Source organism: Littorina saxatilis, linkage group LG8 (genome assembly GCF_037325665.1).
Source record: "Littorina saxatilis isolate snail1 linkage group LG8, US_GU_Lsax_2.0, whole genome shotgun sequence".
NCBI classification, from domain to species: Eukaryota; Metazoa; Mollusca; class Gastropoda; order Littorinimorpha; family Littorinidae; genus Littorina; species Littorina saxatilis.
In genome coordinates, this window is record NC_090252.1 from 46,314,237 (window position 1) to 46,334,764 (window position 20,528).

The following is a 20,528-nucleotide window of genomic DNA, read 5'->3' on the forward strand; positions in this document are numbered from 1 at the left end:
GAGAGAGAATTTAAAAAAAAAACACACAAAAAACCACAAGTCTGAACAGAATAATTTTGTGTGCCACCCTCTCCCCAACAATGTTGCACAGTCAAGAAGTGTTGCAAAACAAAACGATACAGTAATGGTTTGATCCAAGTGGCGCCACATGGGCGAGTCCATTGCGAGACGCGCCACGAGCGCGAAAAAGTAGTCTTTTTAAAGATGGTGGTGTTCGATTTTTCTGTGCTGAAAATATCGTCTCCAGCGGAAAGGGAAGCCATCCGGACAGCCGACAATTAGTTAATCAGGTTTGGTTGCGGAGTTATAATCGATCTTTGGGTTGAAGTGTTCACCATTTGGTCAAATTACTGCAATTTTCCGTATGAACCGACAACCCCCGCGCTGATGCAAGGGGGGTAATGAAGAGTAAGATGCGAAAAAAATGGCGTAGATAAGACGCTAGGCTCGACTGAACACTGACGATTACTTTAGCTCTCCCCAGTGCTTACTTCTTCTGTGGATAAGAAGGCTTTGCACTTGTGTCCGGGATGATGTATGACTGTTCTGCCCGGGCCGCCACGTCAAGATAGAAGGTCAAAACTAGAATATAAAACGAATTCTATGAAATGTGCATTGGTGTGTGGATTCTTGCGTCATTTCTTCAGTTTTGTTGCACTGACTGAAAATGATAAAATGACCTGAGTGATCAAAGTCTTCATAGTAGATTGATGGAACGTGCAAGGAAAGCGAGAACTGGAGCACAGTGCAATTAATTTTGAACATAGTGAATGAATCTAGATCTAACTAGAACAAAACTCGTGTTTTGGTTTGGTCCTTTCAACTTGTCAAGTGTCATTTCCATTCACTAAAAATCTGTGCTGGCATTTTTCCCCTTCTTTTTAACCTAGATCATTGTCTGATACAAAATTTAAGTTGGTGTTGTGACAGATATGGTGTAAGCTAACTTGAGTAGCTTACTAAGCGGAAAGAAAGCGGCAACCATTCGAGTTTGTTCGTTCATGGGCTGAAACTCCCACGGCTTTTACGTGTAAGACCGTTTTTACCCCGCCATTTAGGCAGCCATACGCCATTCGAGTTTCAGAACGGTGCAGACATGATTGAGTTTTCCCTTTTTGTTTTCATTTTTAACCTAGACTTTTCTGATCCGAAGTTGGTGTTGTGACAAATATATTGTAAGGCCAAAAAAAAAAAAAGGTCTGTTTACAGTAACCCGACCGACCCTATTTTTTTCGCGCGACCCTAGACTTTTTTTTGGCATTTGGGAAAGAAAAAAAATCTTGTTTTTTTGGCAAAATAACGTTAAAATATGGTTTTTTGGAAAAAAAAAAAAAAATAAAAAAAAAAAACCCGACCTACCGACCTTATTTTTGACTCACATGCGAAGCAAAAGTGAGTCTATGTACTCACCCGAGTCGTCCGTCCGTCCGGACGTCCGGACGTCCGTCCGTCCGTCCGGAAAACTTTAACGTTGGATATTTCTTGGACACTATTCAGTCTATCAGTACCAAATTTGGCAAGATGGTGTATGATGACAAGGCCCCAAAAAACATACATAGCATCTTGACCTTGCTTCAAGGTCAAGGTCGCAGGGGCCATAAATGTTGCCTAAAAAACAGCTATTTTTCACATTTTTCCCATTTTCTCTGAAGTTTTTGAGATTGAATACCTCACCTATATATGATATATAGGGCAAAGTAAGCCCCATCTTTTGATACCAGTTTGGTTTACCTTGCTTCAAGGTCAAGGTCACAGGAGCTTTTCAAAGTTGGATTGTATACATATTTTGAAGTGACCTTGACCCTGAACTATGGAAGATAACTGTTTCAAACTTAAAAATTATGTGGGGCACATGTTATGCTTTCATCATGAGACACATTTGGTCACATATGATCAAGGTCAAGGTCACTTTGACCCTAATGAAATGTGACCAAAATAAGGTAGTGAACCACTAAAAGTGACCCTATCTCATGGTAGAAAGAGCCAATAAGCACCATTGTACTTCCTATGTCTTGAATTAACAGCTTTGTGTTGCATGACCTTGGATGACCTTGACCTTGGGTCAAGGTCACATGTATTTTGGTAGGAAAATGTGTAAAGCATGTGAGTCGTATGGGCTTTGCCCTTCTTGTTTTGGCCTATGTTACCGTAAACAGACCTATTTTTTTTGTGGCCTAAGCTAACATCACATGAGTAGCTTACTAAAGGGGAAAGAAAGCGGCAATCACTCGAGTTTCAGAACCGTGCAAGTAGACACTCAAGTTGCTGCTTCACTTTCATGTGATATTAATAATGTGATAATGATAACCTTTTGTAGCGTGGTTTGTGGTATCAAACGTACTTTGCTTTCCGTTTATATGCCGTCTCGTCAAGTAAGATGGATACTGCTGAATTAGTGTTGTCACTGTCACCATGTAGTGTTACTGCTGGACATGTTTCTGTTGAATTAGTTTTGTCACTGTCACCATACACTGATACAGTGGAAATCTGCAAAACTGATTCTGACTGAAGAGAAAAAAAAAATCTTACTCTGCAAAGGAAGTACTTCAAGTAGCAATTTGTTTTCTTATTGTGTGCTGTGCTTGTGCAAATGATCGTTTACATGAGAAGGGCAATCAAACCTGTCTAAAACGACCAACTAAGGTTCCGACCGAAATTGGTCGTCAGAGACAGGTGCACGGTTGCTCTGGAAAGGTGAATTTGTAACAAAAACATCGTCAGGGATCTTCATGGGGGGGGTGTCGTAATGGGTAGGTAGGTGGTCGTTACTGGGAGGTGGCCGCAAGGGCAGGTTTGCCTGTATCTTTCAAGTTTTTGAACAAGTTTAAATGGTTATTTTAATCATTGTTTCTTGATTCTCTTTTTTTTTCAAAACGGAATTCAAGTTCAGATGAACAATTTAAAGTATTCCTTGTGCGTTTTTGATATATAATATCATATCAACTATCTGTTCTTTCTTGTTTTTCAGAATGGGTTTCATCTCCAAATACGTAGCAGAACAATAAGGCCTAAAAAAAAAATAGGTGTGGTTACGGTAACCCGACCTACCCTATTTTTAGGGGCCGACCCTATAACTTTTTATTACATTTGTCAAAAAAAGAAAAAAAAAAAAGAAAGAAAAAAAACGAGGGCAGAAAACGCAATGATAGCGACAGCGCTCGAGTCGCACACTTATTTCCCTGTCAAGTAGGTTTAATTTGTACACATTAGAAAAAAAAGTTTAAACAAAAAAAAGTGATTGCCTACCTTCCTACCCTATTTTTTTGTTGGCTATGTTACCGTAACCACACCTATTTTTTTTTTTTGCCTAATCCTTCTGTATTTTTGATATATGATAATTGATACTAACTGTCTTTTCTTTCGTGTTTTTCAGAACGGATTTGAACCCCAGATGAGCATCAGTTAAAATACCCCTTCTCGTCACAACAATGTACAGTCCACCAACACACCTCTCCACGCCTTTGTGACGAAAGTTGAGGAACACCTGTACAGGGAGGGGGTGGAGGAGGAGGGAGGAAGGAGGGGTGAAGGAAGATGAGAACCGGGCTAAGAAGAGTGATACCGTTGTCATGGGCAACCAGACGCCTGGCGATGAAGGTGCTCCATGTCTTCATTGCTCTCACCCTCTTGGTCTCCACAGGTAAGTGTGTGTGTGTGTGGGAGAGGGTTACTTGGCAAGGGACCGATATAGGTTGAAGATAGGAGAAATAGTAGAAAACATACAGAGAGAGAGAGAGAGAGAGAGAGAGAGAGAGAGAGAGAGAGAGAGAGAGAGAGAGAGAGAGAGAGAGAGAGCTAATTTCTTTGTCAGTGTGTGAAAGTGTGTGTGTGTGTGATTTGGGCTTCTGTCTGTATGTCTGTGTCGGTCTCTGTCTGTGTGTGTATGTGTGAGTTTGGGCTTCTGTCTGTCTGTCTGTCTGTTTCTCTGTCTGTCTGTCTGTATGTCTGTGTCGGTCTGTGTGTGTATGTGTGTGTGTGTGTGTGTGTGTGTTTGTCCTTTTTGCTTAAAAGTTAAATGTCATTTTTGTCAGAGAGAGAGAGAGAGAGAGAGAGAGAGAGAGAGAGAGAGAGAGAGAGAGAGAGAGAGAGAGAGAGAGAGAGGCTGTGTATGCAATTATCTATTCGCTACTGAGCATGAATACTTCAACAAACAACAAGAGAAGAAATCATTGGGAACCCTTCGTTGGCATCCTTTTCTTTTGCATTCTTATCTTTTGCTCACAGATTTGTAACATTGTAATTTGATCATTTAATAGCGCTGTGAATATCCTTTCGTTTGATAGCTCCCGTAACAAAGCGGAATTGAACTACTACGCGGAGGTTCCAAACGTACTTATTCTAATGCTCTTTGTAGACGATAAGGAGAAGGACTCTGTATGACCGGATCGAAATCAGTTCGGATTGTATGAATGATCTGAATTCCAATAACAAAGTCTCCTTTTTTTTTAAAATTCTTTTCTTTTCCCTTTATTCTTTTTAGAGCGATACCTCTATCAGATAAGGAGGAAGTTATTCACCATTCTTTGTGTCACAAATCGAATTCTTACCAGTGAATTCAACCAGTTAACCTTTTCACCAAACCTTTAACCATGCCAGGTATGCAAGAACGCCGCAACACAATAACAATCATTGCCACTTATACCAGCGCTTGCTTTGTCACAGCGAAGAAAGCACAAGGTCTTGATTGTCATGCTAATTCCTGACAATGAAACAGCCATTCTGGCGAGAAGGGTTTTAGTACACCTCCAACAATAGCAGGCCTGGCAAAAAATGCCAGCCACGACTTGCGATTGGCTTCGTACCGCATGGTTTATGTCGGCAGAACGAGAGGAATTCCTAACCCCCCATACTGCACACCTGAGAGTTTAAAAGATACCAGGACCGGCACGGTTGGCCTAGCGGTAAGGCGTCCGCCCCGTGATCGGGAGGTCGTGGGTTCGAACCCGGCCGGGTCATACCTAAGACTTTAAAATTGGCGATCTAGTGGCTGCTCCGCCTGGCGTCTGGCATTATGGGGTTAGTGCTAGGACGGGTTGGTCCGGTGTCAGAATAATGTGACTGGGTGAGACATGAAGCCTGTGCTACGACTTCTGTCTTGTGTGTGGCGCACGTTATGTGTCAAAGCAGCACCGCCCTGAAATGGCCCTTCGTGGTCGGCTGGGCGTTAAGCAAACAAACAAACAAATAAAGATACCAGGGCCGAGGTGCACAATAGAGTGACCAACCGGGTGGGAGTCAGCCGCGGTGTTGGATTAGTTGAAATTGAGATTTGTTATGATGTCAACGAATCGGGCCCCGCAGTTTGTTCTCTCCCGTGTGGGTGGCACCTACTTTCGCTTCGTGCACCGTATCCCGCCTGGCTTAATCCTCTCTAAACCATCATTAGAACCACAGGGCTTTTAAGTTGGGATTAAGGCATCTGAGACATATATGTATCATACTTGTGTGTGGGTTTTTTCTTGTCAAAACCATGATCTAACCCATTACAGTTTTGTTGAAGCTTGTACAGAGCATGAAGGCATCTGAGACTAAAAGTAAACCTCCTTTCTGCATATATGTAAACCATCATAGATTATTCATGTCAAGGATTTTACATGGGATTATGGCCATTTGAGACTTGATAGGTGCCGTCCTTTCGGGGAAACCACAGACCTGCTCACGCATCTAAGGATGTGTGTATAATACTTTAAGGCATCTTTAGTTTTGTGTAAACCAGCTTGTAAACTCCACAGATCTGTTCACCCTTTTACACGGGACAAGGGTGTGTGTGTGAGGCTTAAACCCACATACGTAACCTTTCTTTCTCTGTAAATCAGCATGTAAACTCCACAGATCTGTTCACCCTTTTACACGGGACAAGGGTGTGTGTCACTGTGTGTGAGGCTTAAAGCCACATACCTTTCTTTCTGTGTAAATCAGCATGTAAACTCCACAGATCTGTTCACCCTTTTACACGGGACAAGGGTGTGTGTGTGAGGCTTAAAGCCACATACCTTTCTTTCTGTGTAAATCAGCATGTAAACTCCACAGATCTGTTCACCCTTTTACATGGGATAAGGGTGTGTGTGTGTGTGACTGTGAGGCTTAAAGCCACATACCTTTCTTTCTGTGTAAATCAGCATGTAAACTCCACAGATCTTTTCATCCTTTTACATGGGATAAGGGTGTGTGTGTGACTGTGAGGCTTAAACTTAAAGCCACATACCTTTATTTTTGTGTAAACCAGCATGTAAACGCCACAGATCTGTTCAGGCTTTTACATGGGACAACTCACAAGGGTGTGTGTGTGTGAAGCTTAAAGCCACATACCTTTCTTTTCTGTGTAAATCAGCATGTAAACTCCACAGATCTTTTCACCCTTTTACATGGGATAAGGGTGTGTGTGTGACTGTGAGGCTTAAAGCCACACACCTTTCTTTCTGTGTAAATCAGCATGTAGATAGGGCGGGGATGTAGCTCAGTCGGTAGAGTGCTGTCAGCGTGAGTTCGTCCCCACGTTCGGCGAGAGATTTTTTCTCAGAGTCAACTTTGTGTGCAGACTCTCCTCGGTGTCCGAACACCCCCCGTGTGTACACGCAAGCACAAGACCAAGTGCGCACGAAAAAGATCCTGTAATCCATGTCAGAGTTCGGTGGGTTATAGAAACACGAAAATACCCAGCATACTTCCTCCGAAAACGGCGTATGGCTGCCTAAATCTAGTAAATGGCGGGGTAAAAAACGGTCAGACACGTAAAAATTCCACTCGTGCAAAAAACACGAGTGTACGTGGGAGTTTCAGCCCACGAACGCAGAAGAAGAAGAAGAAGTATGCAAAGCCCACAGATCTGTCCAGGATTTTACATGGATTGAGAACATCGTTCTACTTGGACACATACTGTAATTCTACAGCCTGGCTGCTTTCTGAGCAGAACAAACATTTGTTGTAATGATGGTTTTTTTTTTTTTTTTACATAAGGCCAAAAAGAAAAATATGTCTGTTTCCGGTAACATCGCCGAAAAAAATTGGGTCGGTCGGTGTTTTTTTAATTTTTTTTATTTGTTAAAATTTTTTTTTTTACCTTTTCTTACGTTTTGTTAACGACGTGTTTTTTTTGGTGTTTTTTAAACGCTTCCTTAATTTACTTACAGTTATTTTTCACATGTTTTTGACCTAGGTATATTGAAACTAAATAAACTTTAAGTTTAAAGTATACTTGACCTCATATTTTTATTTTTGTTTGTTTGTGTGTGTGCAAAAAGCGAAAAAAAACTTTAGGGTCGGCGCTTAAACATAGGGTCGGTCGTGTTACCGGAAACAGACATATTTTTCTTTTTGGCCTAATTAGTATAAGTGTCAGTGATGAACTAATTCAGTTAAATGTAAAATAAAAAAATCTTGCTTTGCACAAAAATAACTTAGACTGTGAAGTTTTAAGAAGTGCAAGTAAACTACCTGTACTAAATATGTATTTATTTTAGTTAATAAGAAAATTGTTGAATAAATCAATTATTCATTCAATCAATCAATCAATCAATAATAATAAAAATTAAAAAAGCTACATTAAAGTGCATTTATTTGTACTACAAGGAAAATGATGCTGTTATCCCACGTAAAAACATGAATGGTAACGTATAAATTAATCGTGATCGACAAGATGGTTTCCACTGCAATAACGGCCATGTGTATCTTTAAAGGGGCGTATGCTGAGCAGATGATGATGGGTAGATAGGCCAGTACAGATGGGGCTCTGTGGATAAGGCAGTACAGAGAGGGCTCGGGAATGATTTTTTAAGACTGTTCAAGGGTTGTGGAAAAGCCAGAAGCTTGTGCTGTGTTTATATGGGTTGTTCAAGGGTTGTGGAAAAGCCAGAAGCTTGTGCTGTGTTTATATGGGTTGTTCAAGGGTTGTGGAAAAGCCAGAAGCTTGTGCTGTGTTTATATGGGTGCAGTTTTGTGGAGCTCTTGGGGACAGATCCTGAGCCAAAAGATTCCACCATTGTTTGAAATCAATTTTGGGAGTGTGGTGGATTTTTTTATTTTTTCTTTATTTCGTGTCAGGAGATTTTGCTTTGTTATCTACGGTTTTTGTTTCTGGTGGTATAAAAAAAAAACAATTGGCAATTGTGTACACAAAAAGAAGAAAACAAGAATTAAACGTGCAGGTGCGTGTGTGTGTGTGTTTAAAAAAAAGTTTGTTTTTCGTGTGAACATTTTGGATTTTGCACAAACGGTACAAGAAGAATAAACGAGAGAGAAAAAAACGTAAGATAAAAGAAGCAACAAAAGACAGAAAGAAAGAATAGGGCACTCCTTGTAACAACAACAACAAAATAGACAGTAAAGAACAGAACAAAACAGAAATAGATCAGATCAGAAGAAGAAGAAGTAGAAGAAAAAAACTACAAAACGAAAGCAAAAAACAAAGAAAATGTAAGCGCATAGTGCTTTTAGTTATGCGCTATAGAAATCTCCTTTTTAATAAATAAATAAAAATAAATAAATAAAATGCAGAGTAGATGCACACTTTACAAATTCTAACGCCCCAATGGGTCTCATGGGTGGTATGTTCAAGCAATGATCCGGGTTCTTTTTCAGGCTACACGGTTTTAGCACTGATGCTTATCCGTGCCGCTGAAGCATCCCAAGATTAGATTAAGATAGTTCTGGTGCATTTGTTTGATTTCACAGAAGAAGGAAAAAAACCACCATCAACACCAACACCTACGCAAACATTACCCAACTCTTCTCCTCGCCCCCACCCCCACCGCCGAGCCCAGGCAACTAAGACGGCCCGCACATAAAAAAACCAAAATCCAAGCATTTTGCTTTTTAAAAGGCTGCGTTATGTTTGGAGATACTGCCTTTGAAATCGGTGCAGATTTGATAAAGAAGATGGGGGTAGTTTTCTTATTTCCATACTTTGCTTGAACACGAAAGCAGTTTTGTCAAAGTGGTTTTTTTTGCCCCGCGAGAAAACAGCAGGTGATTTGATTAATAAGATGCGACTTGTACATTTTCACATTTTTATCATTTGCCTGAACACAAGGGTAGGATGGTCAAAGGGCCCTTTGGTGTGAAGCAGTGCCCCTCAAAGTGATCAGTCCACCCCACAGAGACATAGAACTTCAACTATATCTCTGTGGTCCACCCCCACATCCGCCTGTATTTTTTGTCTTTTTCTATACATCTTCCAGTTCCAGATGTAAAAAAAAACCCCACCGTATCTCCGTAGCCCCTTCTTCTCCCCTCCCCTGCCAGCTCAATTCTCGACACAAGAGACTAGTTGTACGTTCAACAGAGTGCCACAGTTTTATAAGCTAGCGTGGATGAAAGATGCTCAGATAAATTGACACAGAAGGTGATACAGAGCATGAGATGCAAGTTTACACACCTGACTGCGAAAAAGTTTGCCAGCGGATGTGACGATTGCTAATTTACAGTACAAGTGAATTTAAGGCACGCCTAGGCTTGTTCGCATACTACTCAGAACAGTTGCTGCACCTTCCCAATACTAGAGTGTGTATTTTGGACATTGTATTTGGACATTGTGTATTTTGGACATCCTGGATATCATAAGTCAAGTGCATATTATTCGCATTGCTCACCAAAACTCTGAAATAAGGGACTTGATATTATAGTCACTTGCTTTAGTAAATACCTTGTTTTCGTTCTGCAGTTGATGACAGATTAGGATACTATTTCATTTAGTCTCGAGAGGTTACTTTCATGGAAATTCGGGCTGCCTTCTCACTGGGAACAGCGAGCTGCCATACAGTACGGCGCTACTTTTTACACCCCCGGTATAGGGGTGTGTATAGGATTCGGTCCATGTGTTTGTTTGTTTGTGTGTTTGTGTTCGCATATAGATCTCAAGAATGAACGGACCGATCGTCGCCAAACTTGGTGAACAGGTTCTATACATTCCTGAGACGGTCCTTACAAAAATTGGGACCAGTCAAACACACGGTTAGGGAGTTATTGGTGGATTAAGATTCTACAAGGACTTATAGAGGGACATATTAATGGTCAAAGGGAAATAACCTTCTCAGTTGGTGGCAGTGAGAATGGTAAGGACGGGGGTGTTTTTCCTACCTCGGAGGAATTTCTTGTTGTGTGTGTGGTTCTTTTTCCTGCGTGCGTGTATTCATTTTTCCAAGCCCTGAGACTTCACTTTTGCTGTGAATCTTTGTCGTGCGCATGCGTACACACGGGGGTGTCCGGACACCGAGAAGAGTGCCCAAAGTTGACTCCGGAAAATAATCTCTCGAACGTTGGAATCGAACACACGCCGCTACCGACTGAGCTATTTCCCCGCCCTTGAGTTGAGTTGAAGCAATAGATTTGACACTTTTTCAGTCAAAGACCGTTCCATTATTTTGAGCTCGATATTACGTTACACCCTCCTTCTCTTCTCCTACCCCCACCCCGGGTCCCTCCGTCAACATCTCTCCATCTCCCTCCCACTCCCCCAACTTCCTTGGACGGTATGCTGCTCTTACATGTCCCGTCCTCAGAAACCATTCTATTGTTTTCTACCCAGTCGTCGGCACCACCACCACCACCCCTACCCATCCACCCATACACACCCCACCCCACCCTGCCCTTTGCAGAAAATGTGCTCTCTCCAGAAACCATTTCAACCCCGTTGTCTGTTCACCCCTCCCCCTCCCCCATGCCCACTTTCCTACCATCGTCTCTCCCACATCCTCCAACCTGTTACTGCTGTACTGTACGCTTTTACTGTAGGCCTACACTTTTTCCAAAGACCTTGGCATTGACTTGTTTTGAGTTGAGTTCTTTGTACTTCAAGCCCTCGTTCTTCGCCAACTCGGTGAACTCTTCGCTCTTACTCTCCCTCCCTATATTATATCCCAATATATATATATGTATACACACACCCCTATCCTCGCCCTCACTTCATCTCTCACATCCTCCAACCTATTACCGCTGTACGCTTTTACTGTGGGCCTACACTTTTTCCAAAGACCACATGTGGCATTGTTTTGAGTTGAGTTCTTTGTACTTCAAGCCCTCGTTCTTCGCCAACTCGGTGTTCTTCGCTCTTACTCTCCCTCCCTATCTATCCCTTCATATAATATATATATATATACACACACGTACCCCTATCCTCGCCCTCACTTCATCCCTCACATCCCCCAACCTATTACCGATGTACGCTTGTACCGTACATTTGTCCAAAGATCATGCCATTGTTTTGAGTTGAGTTCTTTGTACAGAGGAACCCCCACTTTAAGACCTCAAAAACATATGAGAAAATCAGGTCTTAAAAATGAGGTAGTCTTATGGAGGTGAATGCACGTGTACAAAAGTTATACAGTGGAACCCCCCTTTTAAGACCCCCCATTTTCAGACTCCCTCCTTTTTAAGACCTGATTTTCTCAGATTTGTAGAGGTTAAAAGGGGGGTTCCAATGTATATGAACAGAAAATCTGAAAAAGTGTCTTCGCCGGCATTTTAAAAGCGAGCATCCACACGATCTTGAGATAAGTTCATTACCTAGTTCGTAAGTGTTTGTTTGTCCGTCTACTTCCAAGACCTTTGGGTCGACGAACTATCGTAAATGCAACATTTTGTTTTGTCAACAATAAACGTTCCACTTGCCTACCATTCTGGACCGGCACGGTCCGCCCCGTGATCGGGAGGTCGTGGGTTCGAACACCGGCCGGGTCATACCTAAGACTTTAAAAATTGGCAATCTAGTGGCTGCTCCGCCTGGCGTCTGGCATTATGAGGTTAGTGCTAGGACTGGTTGGTCCGATGTCAGAATAATGTGACTGGGTGAGACATGAAGCCTGTGCTGCGACTTCTGCCTTGTGTGTGGCGCACGTTATATGTCAAAGCAGTACCGCCCTGATATGGCCCTTCGTGGTCGGCTGGGCGTAAAGCAAACAAACAAACAAACAAACCTACCATTCTTTTTTGGTTTTTATTCTGAAAAAGCGAGGCCTTAAAAATGAGGAAGTCTTGAATTGGGGAGGGGGGGGGGGGGGGGGTGTTGTGTTGTGTGAACTCATTGTCTCCCAGGTACGGATATATCCGTACCCACACATAATTATGGCTCTATCTGACCAGGTACGGATATATCAGCTCAGACTGTTAGCTTCAGTCGCTTCCTGTAACGTCGATCTAACGCCTGCACTCCAGCGTGTTGATACACAGTCTCTACACAGTTACGACAATTCTGAGTGACCTGCCGCAGCACAGCTGGTCTCGGCTAAAAAAAAACTTGGTCAACATAGTTGGGGTGGACAGTGTTAAAGGGGAGGAAGTATTGAATTGGGGAGTCTTAGAAAGTGGGGGGGGGGGGGGGGAGGTTCCCCTGTACTGTTCACTCTTGCCCCCGCCCCCCATCCATCTCCCCCACCCCACTTCCCAGCTACAGCCCCCAGCAGACCTCTCCTTCAACTTTTCCTCCCAGAACCATTCAGGTGTGGAATGTCTGACTGGGCCGTTTCCTGTGGAGGGAGGAAGACGTTTTCACGACCAGAGAGCCGGGTTAAAAGAAGGCAATTATTAGCAGATAGTGCCACAGACAGGCAGCCATATTGGAATTGTTCTGACACGGAGATGGAGCTCTCACGATGTCAGGACAAGTATTCTCTGTGTAGCTTTTGGTAGGGAGAAGCGCTCGGTGAGAATGGAAGAAAAGGGAATAATAATTGTTTGAAATGGTAAGAAAAGGGGAACATTATTGTTTGAAATGGTAAGAAAAGGGGAACATTATTGTTTGAAATGCTAAGAAAAGGGGAACATTATTTTTTGAAATGGTAAGAAAAGGGGAACATTATTATTTGAATGTGTGTGCGTTTTTTTTAAATATTTTTTTTTTATCAGTCTGTGGTTGTTTTCTGTACTTGTTGTACGGCGGTATTCTTTTGTTGACCAGAGGCGTTGGGGGAGAGGGCAAGGGGGGGGGGGGGGGGGGGTGGGGCGGGGTCCTTTCTACCAAGTGTGCTTGTAAGTTTTATATATATATATATATATATTATGGGGGGGGGGGGGGGCTTTTTTCTTGTTTTATTTATTTATTGTGTGTGCTGTTTTTCTCCTAAGTCTTCAAAATGGGTTGACTGTGCACTATGTGAGAAACATTTGTAATACGAGCTCGTGTCTTGTTTTTCTTCTTGTTCTTCTTTTTAGGATCACCAGACAAGAGACTGATAAATTGTTATTTGGTTCAGGTCCACACCTGACACCCCCCCCCCCCCCCTCTCCTCCCGCTACCCTTGGTCTCTTGCTCTCTCACTCACACCCATTACTGGGAACCTACTGTGCAAAAAGGATCAATCAATCAATCAATGAGGCTTATATCGCGCATATTCCGTGGGTACAGTTCTAGGCGCTCTGCAGTGATGCCGTGTGAGATGAAATTTTATACGGCCAGTAATTGCAGCCATTTCGGCGCATATTTACCTTTCACGGCCTATTATTCCAAGTCACACGGGTATAGGTAGACAATTATTAACTGTGCCTAAGCAATTTTGCCAGGAAAGACCCTTTTGTCAATCGTGGGATCTTTAACGTGCACACCCAATGTAGTGTACACGGGGGGGGGAGTTCGGACACCGAAGAGAGTCTGCACACAAAGTTGACTCTGAAATAAATTTCCGCCGAACCTGGGATCGAACTCACGCTGACAGCGGCCAACTGAATACAAATCCAGCGCGCTACCAACTGAGCTATATCCCCGCCCAGGAAAGGAAAGACATGCACGCACTGACCGACGCACGCACGCACACACACACACACACACACACACACACACACACACACACACACACACACACACACACACACACACACACACTCTTACAAACACACACTCTCTCTTTGTCACACACACACACACTCTCTCTTTCTCACACACACACACTCTCTCTCTCTCTCTCACACACACACACACACACACACACACACACACACACACACACACTCTCCCTCTCTCTCTCTTTCACACACACGCACACGTACACAAAGTTAAAAGGCGGAGATTGGAATAGAGAATGGGCTGATAATGTAATTTTGTGCACAAGACAGCTTTTCAAGTGTTCTGGCAAGCGCTAGTTCTAAGGGTGCACAGGTCACGATCTATTGTTATTCAATTACCGTTTTTCCTCCCTCCAACCGCCAAATAGAAAGGTAAGGGGTCTGAAGGGTTTGGAAAGTAAATTTCACATTCCAGGTTGAGTTTGCCAAGTGCCCCAATATGTTGCATTTTACTGCACCTTTCTTCGGATGGATATGCAGATATTGCTTTGAAACTCTGGAAATAAAAAGAGCGTGAAGAAGCTATGCATTTTATATTGCAATTGGGGTTCGGAGTGCGTACAGTACAGGCATGAGACCAAGGGTAGGGCGAATGGTGGCGAGAGAGATGAAGGGACGGGGAATGTTTACAGTGCCGTGTGCCTGGCTGTGAGCAGTGCCCGCGCCAATGTTTAGCTCAGGTACAGTCGCGGCAGACGCGCCTTAGTTCTATGCAGGACAATGCAGCGCGCTATTCTGGCCATCTGGCAAACTTTCGTTCTCATCTCTAAGGCAGACTGATACCAAGAGGTGTAAGTTACACCCGCCTTCAGACTCAGGCATTTTCAAACGCTCGACTCAAGACTGAGTAGACGAATTCCGGAAATAACTCTGTGAGGTTCTCTATTTGCTGTGGAGGAGTTGTGTCCCTTGGAAATTATGGGGCAAATACACGCAGCCACTGATAAGTGGTGAAAAGCGATCTTGACGCGAGTGAATAATCAGCTCCCATGTGTATATCTGTTTTTGAAAGGATAGAAATGTCATCGTGTCGAACGGACGCTGCATTATACACGCACATGGGAGGTCATTATTTATTGTGACGCCATCGTCGTTTTTCTCTGGATCAATTGCCGTGTGTTTGCCGTTGTTTTGAAAGGGCACAACTCTTCACGAGATACCAACAATCAAAAGAGATCTAGTTATCTGAAAAGATGATATTCGTCTTCCTTTTTGAAGGCGTTTCTCTTTTTTAACTGAACTTGTTGCCAATTCTTTTGATACAAAAAGCTGGACACATATTACATTCATTGGGAAACAGTTCCAAGGTCATGTGGAAACCTTTCTCTCTCTCTGTCTCTCTCTCTGTCTCTCTCTGTCTCTCTCTCTCTCTCTCTCTCTCTCTCTCTCGCTCTCTCTCTCTCGCTCTCTCTCTCTTGATGTTTTATTAGTTTAATACTTTGATGAGATACTGTTCATTTTAGGTATGGAATGATAGCATGTGCATGTGTGTAGGTATGCGAGCGCACGCTCGCGCGCGAGCATGTGTGTGTGTGTATATATGTGTGTGTGTGTGTGTGTGTGTGTAAGCGAGTGTGAGTTTGTGTGTGCGTGTATGTGTATACGTGCGTGTGTGTGTGTATGTGTGTGCGTATGTGCGCAGTCTTCGCTTTCGTTTACAATTATTCTTTGTATATGTTCCAAGGACAGGTTGGAAGATTAGGCTAAGCCTAAAACCTTTATTCTTATGTAATACAGTTCTGAGTTCTCTCTCTCTCTCTCTCTCTCTCTCTCTCTCTCTCTCTCTCTCTCTCTCTCTCTCTCTCTCTGTGGGTGTGTCTTATCGGTCTCCTACCCCGACACCCCTTCTCTGTTTTCCAAACAACTCCCCGGCCCCCCCTCTCTCTCTCCCCTCCCTACATAGAGAGAGAGAGAGAGAGAGAGAGAGAGAGAGAGAGAGAGAGAGAGAGAGAGAGAGAGAGAGAGAGAGAGAGAGAGAGAGAGATACGCGTGGCCTGCAAATAATGCACCGTTATAATGGAATGCATGGGTGTGAAGAGTCGTCTGCTCTTCTAATTTACCTCCCTTTCTTGCATACCTCTTTCTCCGTTTTTAATCGCTTGCGTCACTCGTTGAAGATCTGTTTTCCGAATCAACTGAAAGGGTTTGGGTGGCCCACTTCAATAAATGAGAAGAAAAATTCTCAAACTCAATGATCCTCACCCTTGCACCCTGGGATTCTGATTTGAAAAATATCTCCATGACGCTTTTTCATTCCCTCCTGCATTATTTTTATCGATTAAAGTGTAAAAATAGTGGGGGATATTCGGCGTAGCTTTTCCACGGTTGTCCCAATAGACTTTGCAAAAACTGGTGTTGTTTGTGCCTTTTGTGTGTACATCAGCAGGGATTGGCTTGGGCGTCGGTCATCGGTCGTTTGCCATGTTAAAATTCGGAAAAGACCGACACACATGGGTCTCAATCCGTCAGTTGACCGATAGCCATGCAACAGTTACAGAGTCAGTCAACGAAAAAGAAAAAGAATGCAACCAACATCATTGGATGGGGGACATTCAGTTTGTGTTCTTAGTCCCGTGGCGGAAGGACAGGTTTTTTTCTTGACTGATTGGTTTGCAAAATGACTGATTGATTCATGGCCGAGTCAGTCAATGAACCTCCAGTGGACAAAACCCAAGCCGATCCCTGCATGGCCGAGTCAGTCAATGTACCTCTGGTGGACAAAACCCAAGCCGATCCCTGCATGGCCGAGTCAGTCAATGAACCTCTGGTGGACAAAACCCAAGCCGATCCCTGCATGGCCGAGTCAGTCAATGAACCTCTAGTGGACAAAACCCAAGCCGATCCCTGCATGGCCGAGTCAGTCAATGAACCTGTAGTGGACAAAACCCAAGCCGATCCCTGCATGGCCGAGTCAGTCAATGAACCTCTAGTGGACAAAACCCAAGCCGATCCCTGCATGGCCGAGTCAGTCAATGAACCTCTAGTAGCCGATCCCTGCATCAGGGGCACCGGTACTTTTCTCGTGTTGCAGTTGCACCTTGGAGACCTACCCAGGCACCGCATGAAAACAATACATTAGGCTAGCGCAAAGTGCTATTTAAAGTGATATTTTAATGAGGAAACTTTGGCAAGCAAGAAGATGATGTTTTACAAATCAAACCTCTCCATAACCACCAGCCAGGGGACCGACCGAAAGTGGCCGTTATAGGGAGGTTGTCGCTATGGGAAACGCTGAAACAGGAAAAGGGATGAATATTTAATCTGCGTTTTGAACAAGATGACTTTAATTTGTTTGCATTAACCGGTAGAGTCCAGAATATTGCACTGGTTAGAATGTGAAAATACTTCCACAAAATCGTATGCTGGCCTCACCTGACAGCTCGTGTTTTGCTATGAAGTTTCAAATATTAAGTGTTTTTCCCCAGGCCTCGGTCTTCGGTCATTGACACAATACTTCTTTAGTCTGACACATTGGTCTCAGTGACCCCTGGTCGGTCCACCGTCCGATAGTTTTGACATTGGAGGTCAATTAACCTCAACTTTCCCACAAAGCGGATAAAGCAGATAGGACATTCAGACCTAACAACAACTAAAATTGATATCTAGGTCCAACTAGCCTTTTATCCTTAGAGGCTTGGAACAACGCGGAATATTAGGCCCAAAATCAAATAAAAATGTGTGTTACTGGTGACAAGGCACAAACAATTAGGTTGTTATTTTATGTTTATGTTTGTTATTGAATTTTTTATTACTTGTTGGCTCACGAAGTGTAGCCTATGCGATCGTAACTTTGTCTGTCTGTGCGTTTGTGCGTTTGTGCGTGTGTGTGTGCGTGTGTGTGTGTGTTTGTGCGTGTGTATGTCTGTTAGAAACTTTAACATTTCCGAGTCTATGTGTGAGTGGTTATCCAAGACTACGGATAAAGCTCGCATAAGATTACGTCACGGTCAAAAGTGTTTGACGTCAATTAATGCATCATGACGGCATGCCTCCCTGTAGTCTTTCTCTCTCGCGTGGTGTGTGTGGTCTCGGTCATTGTTATTTTGAGCGGGCCGAGACTTTTTGGCAGTCGTGTCCCTGTAAGTAGGCTACATGCAGATCGACAGACAGATCTAGATCTAGTGTCTCTCTTTCTTGCACAGTGTCACCTAAGCTTACTGTGTGTGTGGGTGTGTATGTGTGACGGGGTGATTGAGTTTGTGTTACTGTTTGTCTATTTCTTACGTGAGCCTTGAAGGCTTCGCCTCTTGTTTTTGTGTTGCTCAGGCGCATGTGGCTAATTTTATTGCAGGCCGAAAATCATGCGAGCTGTGTCCCCTGGGCGTCGGAGAAGAGTAACTTTCTTTGCAAAGTCTACAAAATGGAGTTTTTGTCATTTTTGACTCACATGCGAAGCAAAAGTGAGTCTATGTACTCACCCGAGTCGTCCGTCCGTCCGTCCGTCCGTCCGTCCGTCCGGCCGGCCGGCCGGCCGTCCGGAAAACTTTAACGTTGAATATTTCTTGGACACTATTCAGTCTATCAGTACCAAATTTGGCAAGATGGTGTATGATGACAAGGCCCCAAAAAACATACATAGCATCTTGACCTTGCTTCAAGGTCAAGGTCGCAGGGGCCATAAATGTTGTCTAAAAAACAGCTATTTTTCACATTTTTCCAATTTTCTCTGAAGTTTTTGAGATTCAATACCTCACCTATATATGATATATAGGGCAAAGTAAGCCCCATCTTTTGATACCAGTTTGGTTTACCTTGCTTCAAGGTCAAGGTCACAGGAGCTCTTCAAAGTTGGATTGTATACATATTTTGAAGTGACCTTGACCCTGAACTATGGAAGATAACTGTTTCAAACTTAAAAATTATGTGGGGCACATGTTATGCTTTCATCATGAGACACATTTGGTCCCATATGATCAAGGTCAAGGTCACTTTGACCCTTATGAAATGTGACCAAAATAAGGTAGTGAACCACTAAAAGTGACCATATCTCATGGTAGAAAGAGCCAATAAGCACCATTGTACTTCCTATGTCTTGAATTAACAGCTTTGTGTTGCATGACATGGATGAACATGTATTTTGGTAGGAAAAATGTGTAAAGCAGTTCTTAGTGTATGATGTCATTGCTATGTAAAGGTCAAGGTCAAGCATGTGAGTCGTATGGGCTTTGCCCTTCTTGTTGTTGCTCAGGCGCATGTGGCTAATTTTATTGCAGGCCGAAAATCATGCGAGCTGTGTCCCCTGGGCGTCGGAGAAGAGTAACTTTATTTGTAAAGTCTGCAGAATCGAGTTTTGTCGTTTTTACTTTGTATTTCTTTCTTCTTCAATTTTCGGAATTTTTTTTTTTTTTAGATATTTGTTTTTACCTTATAATCTTTGCCTGATGGGCCCTGTGTTTGAGCTTGTCTTGAAAAATATTTGTGTTTGGTGTGTGCAGCGCTGGGGGCCCAGCGGTTCCAGGAGCGCCCTCAGGACAGCTCTGTGATCCAGGGTCAAACCGTTGTGCTCAAGTGTGTGGTGGCCGACAGGGTGGGCAGGATACAGTGGGTCAAGGATGGATTTGCTTTGGGTCAGTCTACATGTCTGTCTGGGTGTCTGTATGTCTGTGTCTGTTGTCTGTGTGTTTGTGTCTGTCGGTCTGTGTCTCTCTTTCATTGTGTCTCTGTCGGTTGGTCTCTCTCTCTCTCTCTCTCTCTCTCTCTCTCGCTCTCTCTCTCTCTCTCTCTCTCTCTCTCTCTCTCTCTCTCTCTCTCTCTCTCTCTCTCTCTCTCTCTCTAATGAGTAGGATGTTCTTGTTTTTGTTTACTATGTGCATTTGTATGCTGGTGCTTGAAATGTGTATCCTTAGCGGATTATGACTTTATTCAGTTATTCTGCAGAAAAGACAAATGCTGGAGAAAAAACATTCTTTTCTGCAGCATTTCTGCATAATGTCATCTTTTGCCGAAGCAGCGTTTTTTTCTGCAGCAAAACATTTTACTGCAGTAAAATTGAAATCAAGAATGTTGCAGTAAAACGGTGCTGTTGTTTTACTACAGAAAACCTGTTTACGTTTTTTCTGCAGCATTTTGTTCTGGCTCTTGGCGGATTATGACATTATTCAGTTATTCTGGAGAAAACCCGAAATGCTGGAGAAAAACTGTCTTTTCTGCAGCATTTCTGCATAATGTCATCTTTCGCCGAAGCAACGTTTTTTACTGCAGTAAAACAGTTTTTCTGAAGCATAATGTTTACTTGGTTTTCTGCAGCATTATTGCGATTAACTTTTTCTTCAGAATAGTCTGTGACAGTTTTTCTGGAGAAAAACAAACGACCTTGTAAGGTAGCGTTTGTATTCGTCGCCCCCTGGGATAGTATAATAGTTTGTAACTATTGGTAATTCTGGATGAGTCCATCTCTCGACAGACGGGGGCTCGCGTGCTCCAACATTATAATGAGCCAGTACAAAATGCTGCAGAAAAAGTGTAAACAGGTTTTCTGCAGTAAAACAACAGCACCGTTTTACTACATGTATTGCTCCAGAAAAACCCGTTGCTTCGGTGAAAGATGACATTATGCAGAAATGCTGCAGAAAAGACAGTTTTTCTCCAGCATTTCTGTTTTTCTGCAGAATAACTGAATGATGCCAAAATGCTGAAGAAAAAGTGTAAACAGTTTTTCTCCAGTAAAACTGTTTTAAACAACATCACCTTTTTTCTCCAGCATTTCTGTTTTTCTGCAGAATAACTGAATAAAGTCATAATCCGCTAAGGATAGATGT

The 20,528-nt window shown here is 43.0% G+C and overlaps 2 protein-coding genes across 3 annotated transcripts in view; one reads left to right on the top strand and one right to left on the bottom strand.

The window, feature by feature from the left end:
• The window catches only part of LOC138973674 (chitin deacetylase 7-like), a 144,258-nt gene that overhangs the window by 74,583 nt on the left and 49,147 nt on the right, over positions 1–20,528 (bottom strand). The gene's annotated exons all lie outside the window — the stretch shown is intronic.
• The window catches only part of LOC138973663 (nephrin-like), a 63,383-nt gene continuing 43,037 nt past the window's right edge, over positions 183–20,528 (top strand). Inside the window, exons 1-3 of one of the 2 annotated variants that reach the window (XM_070346392.1) lie at positions 183–290; positions 3,374–3,640; positions 19,206–19,337. In XM_070346392.1, the coding sequence (XP_070202493.1) occupies positions 3,535–3,640; positions 19,206–19,337 (238 nt within the window). In that variant the 5' untranslated portion in view covers positions 183–290; positions 3,374–3,534. The remainder of the gene's footprint in view (positions 291–3,373; positions 3,641–19,205; positions 19,338–20,528) is intronic. The other variant, XM_070346391.1, reaches the window with a different exon arrangement.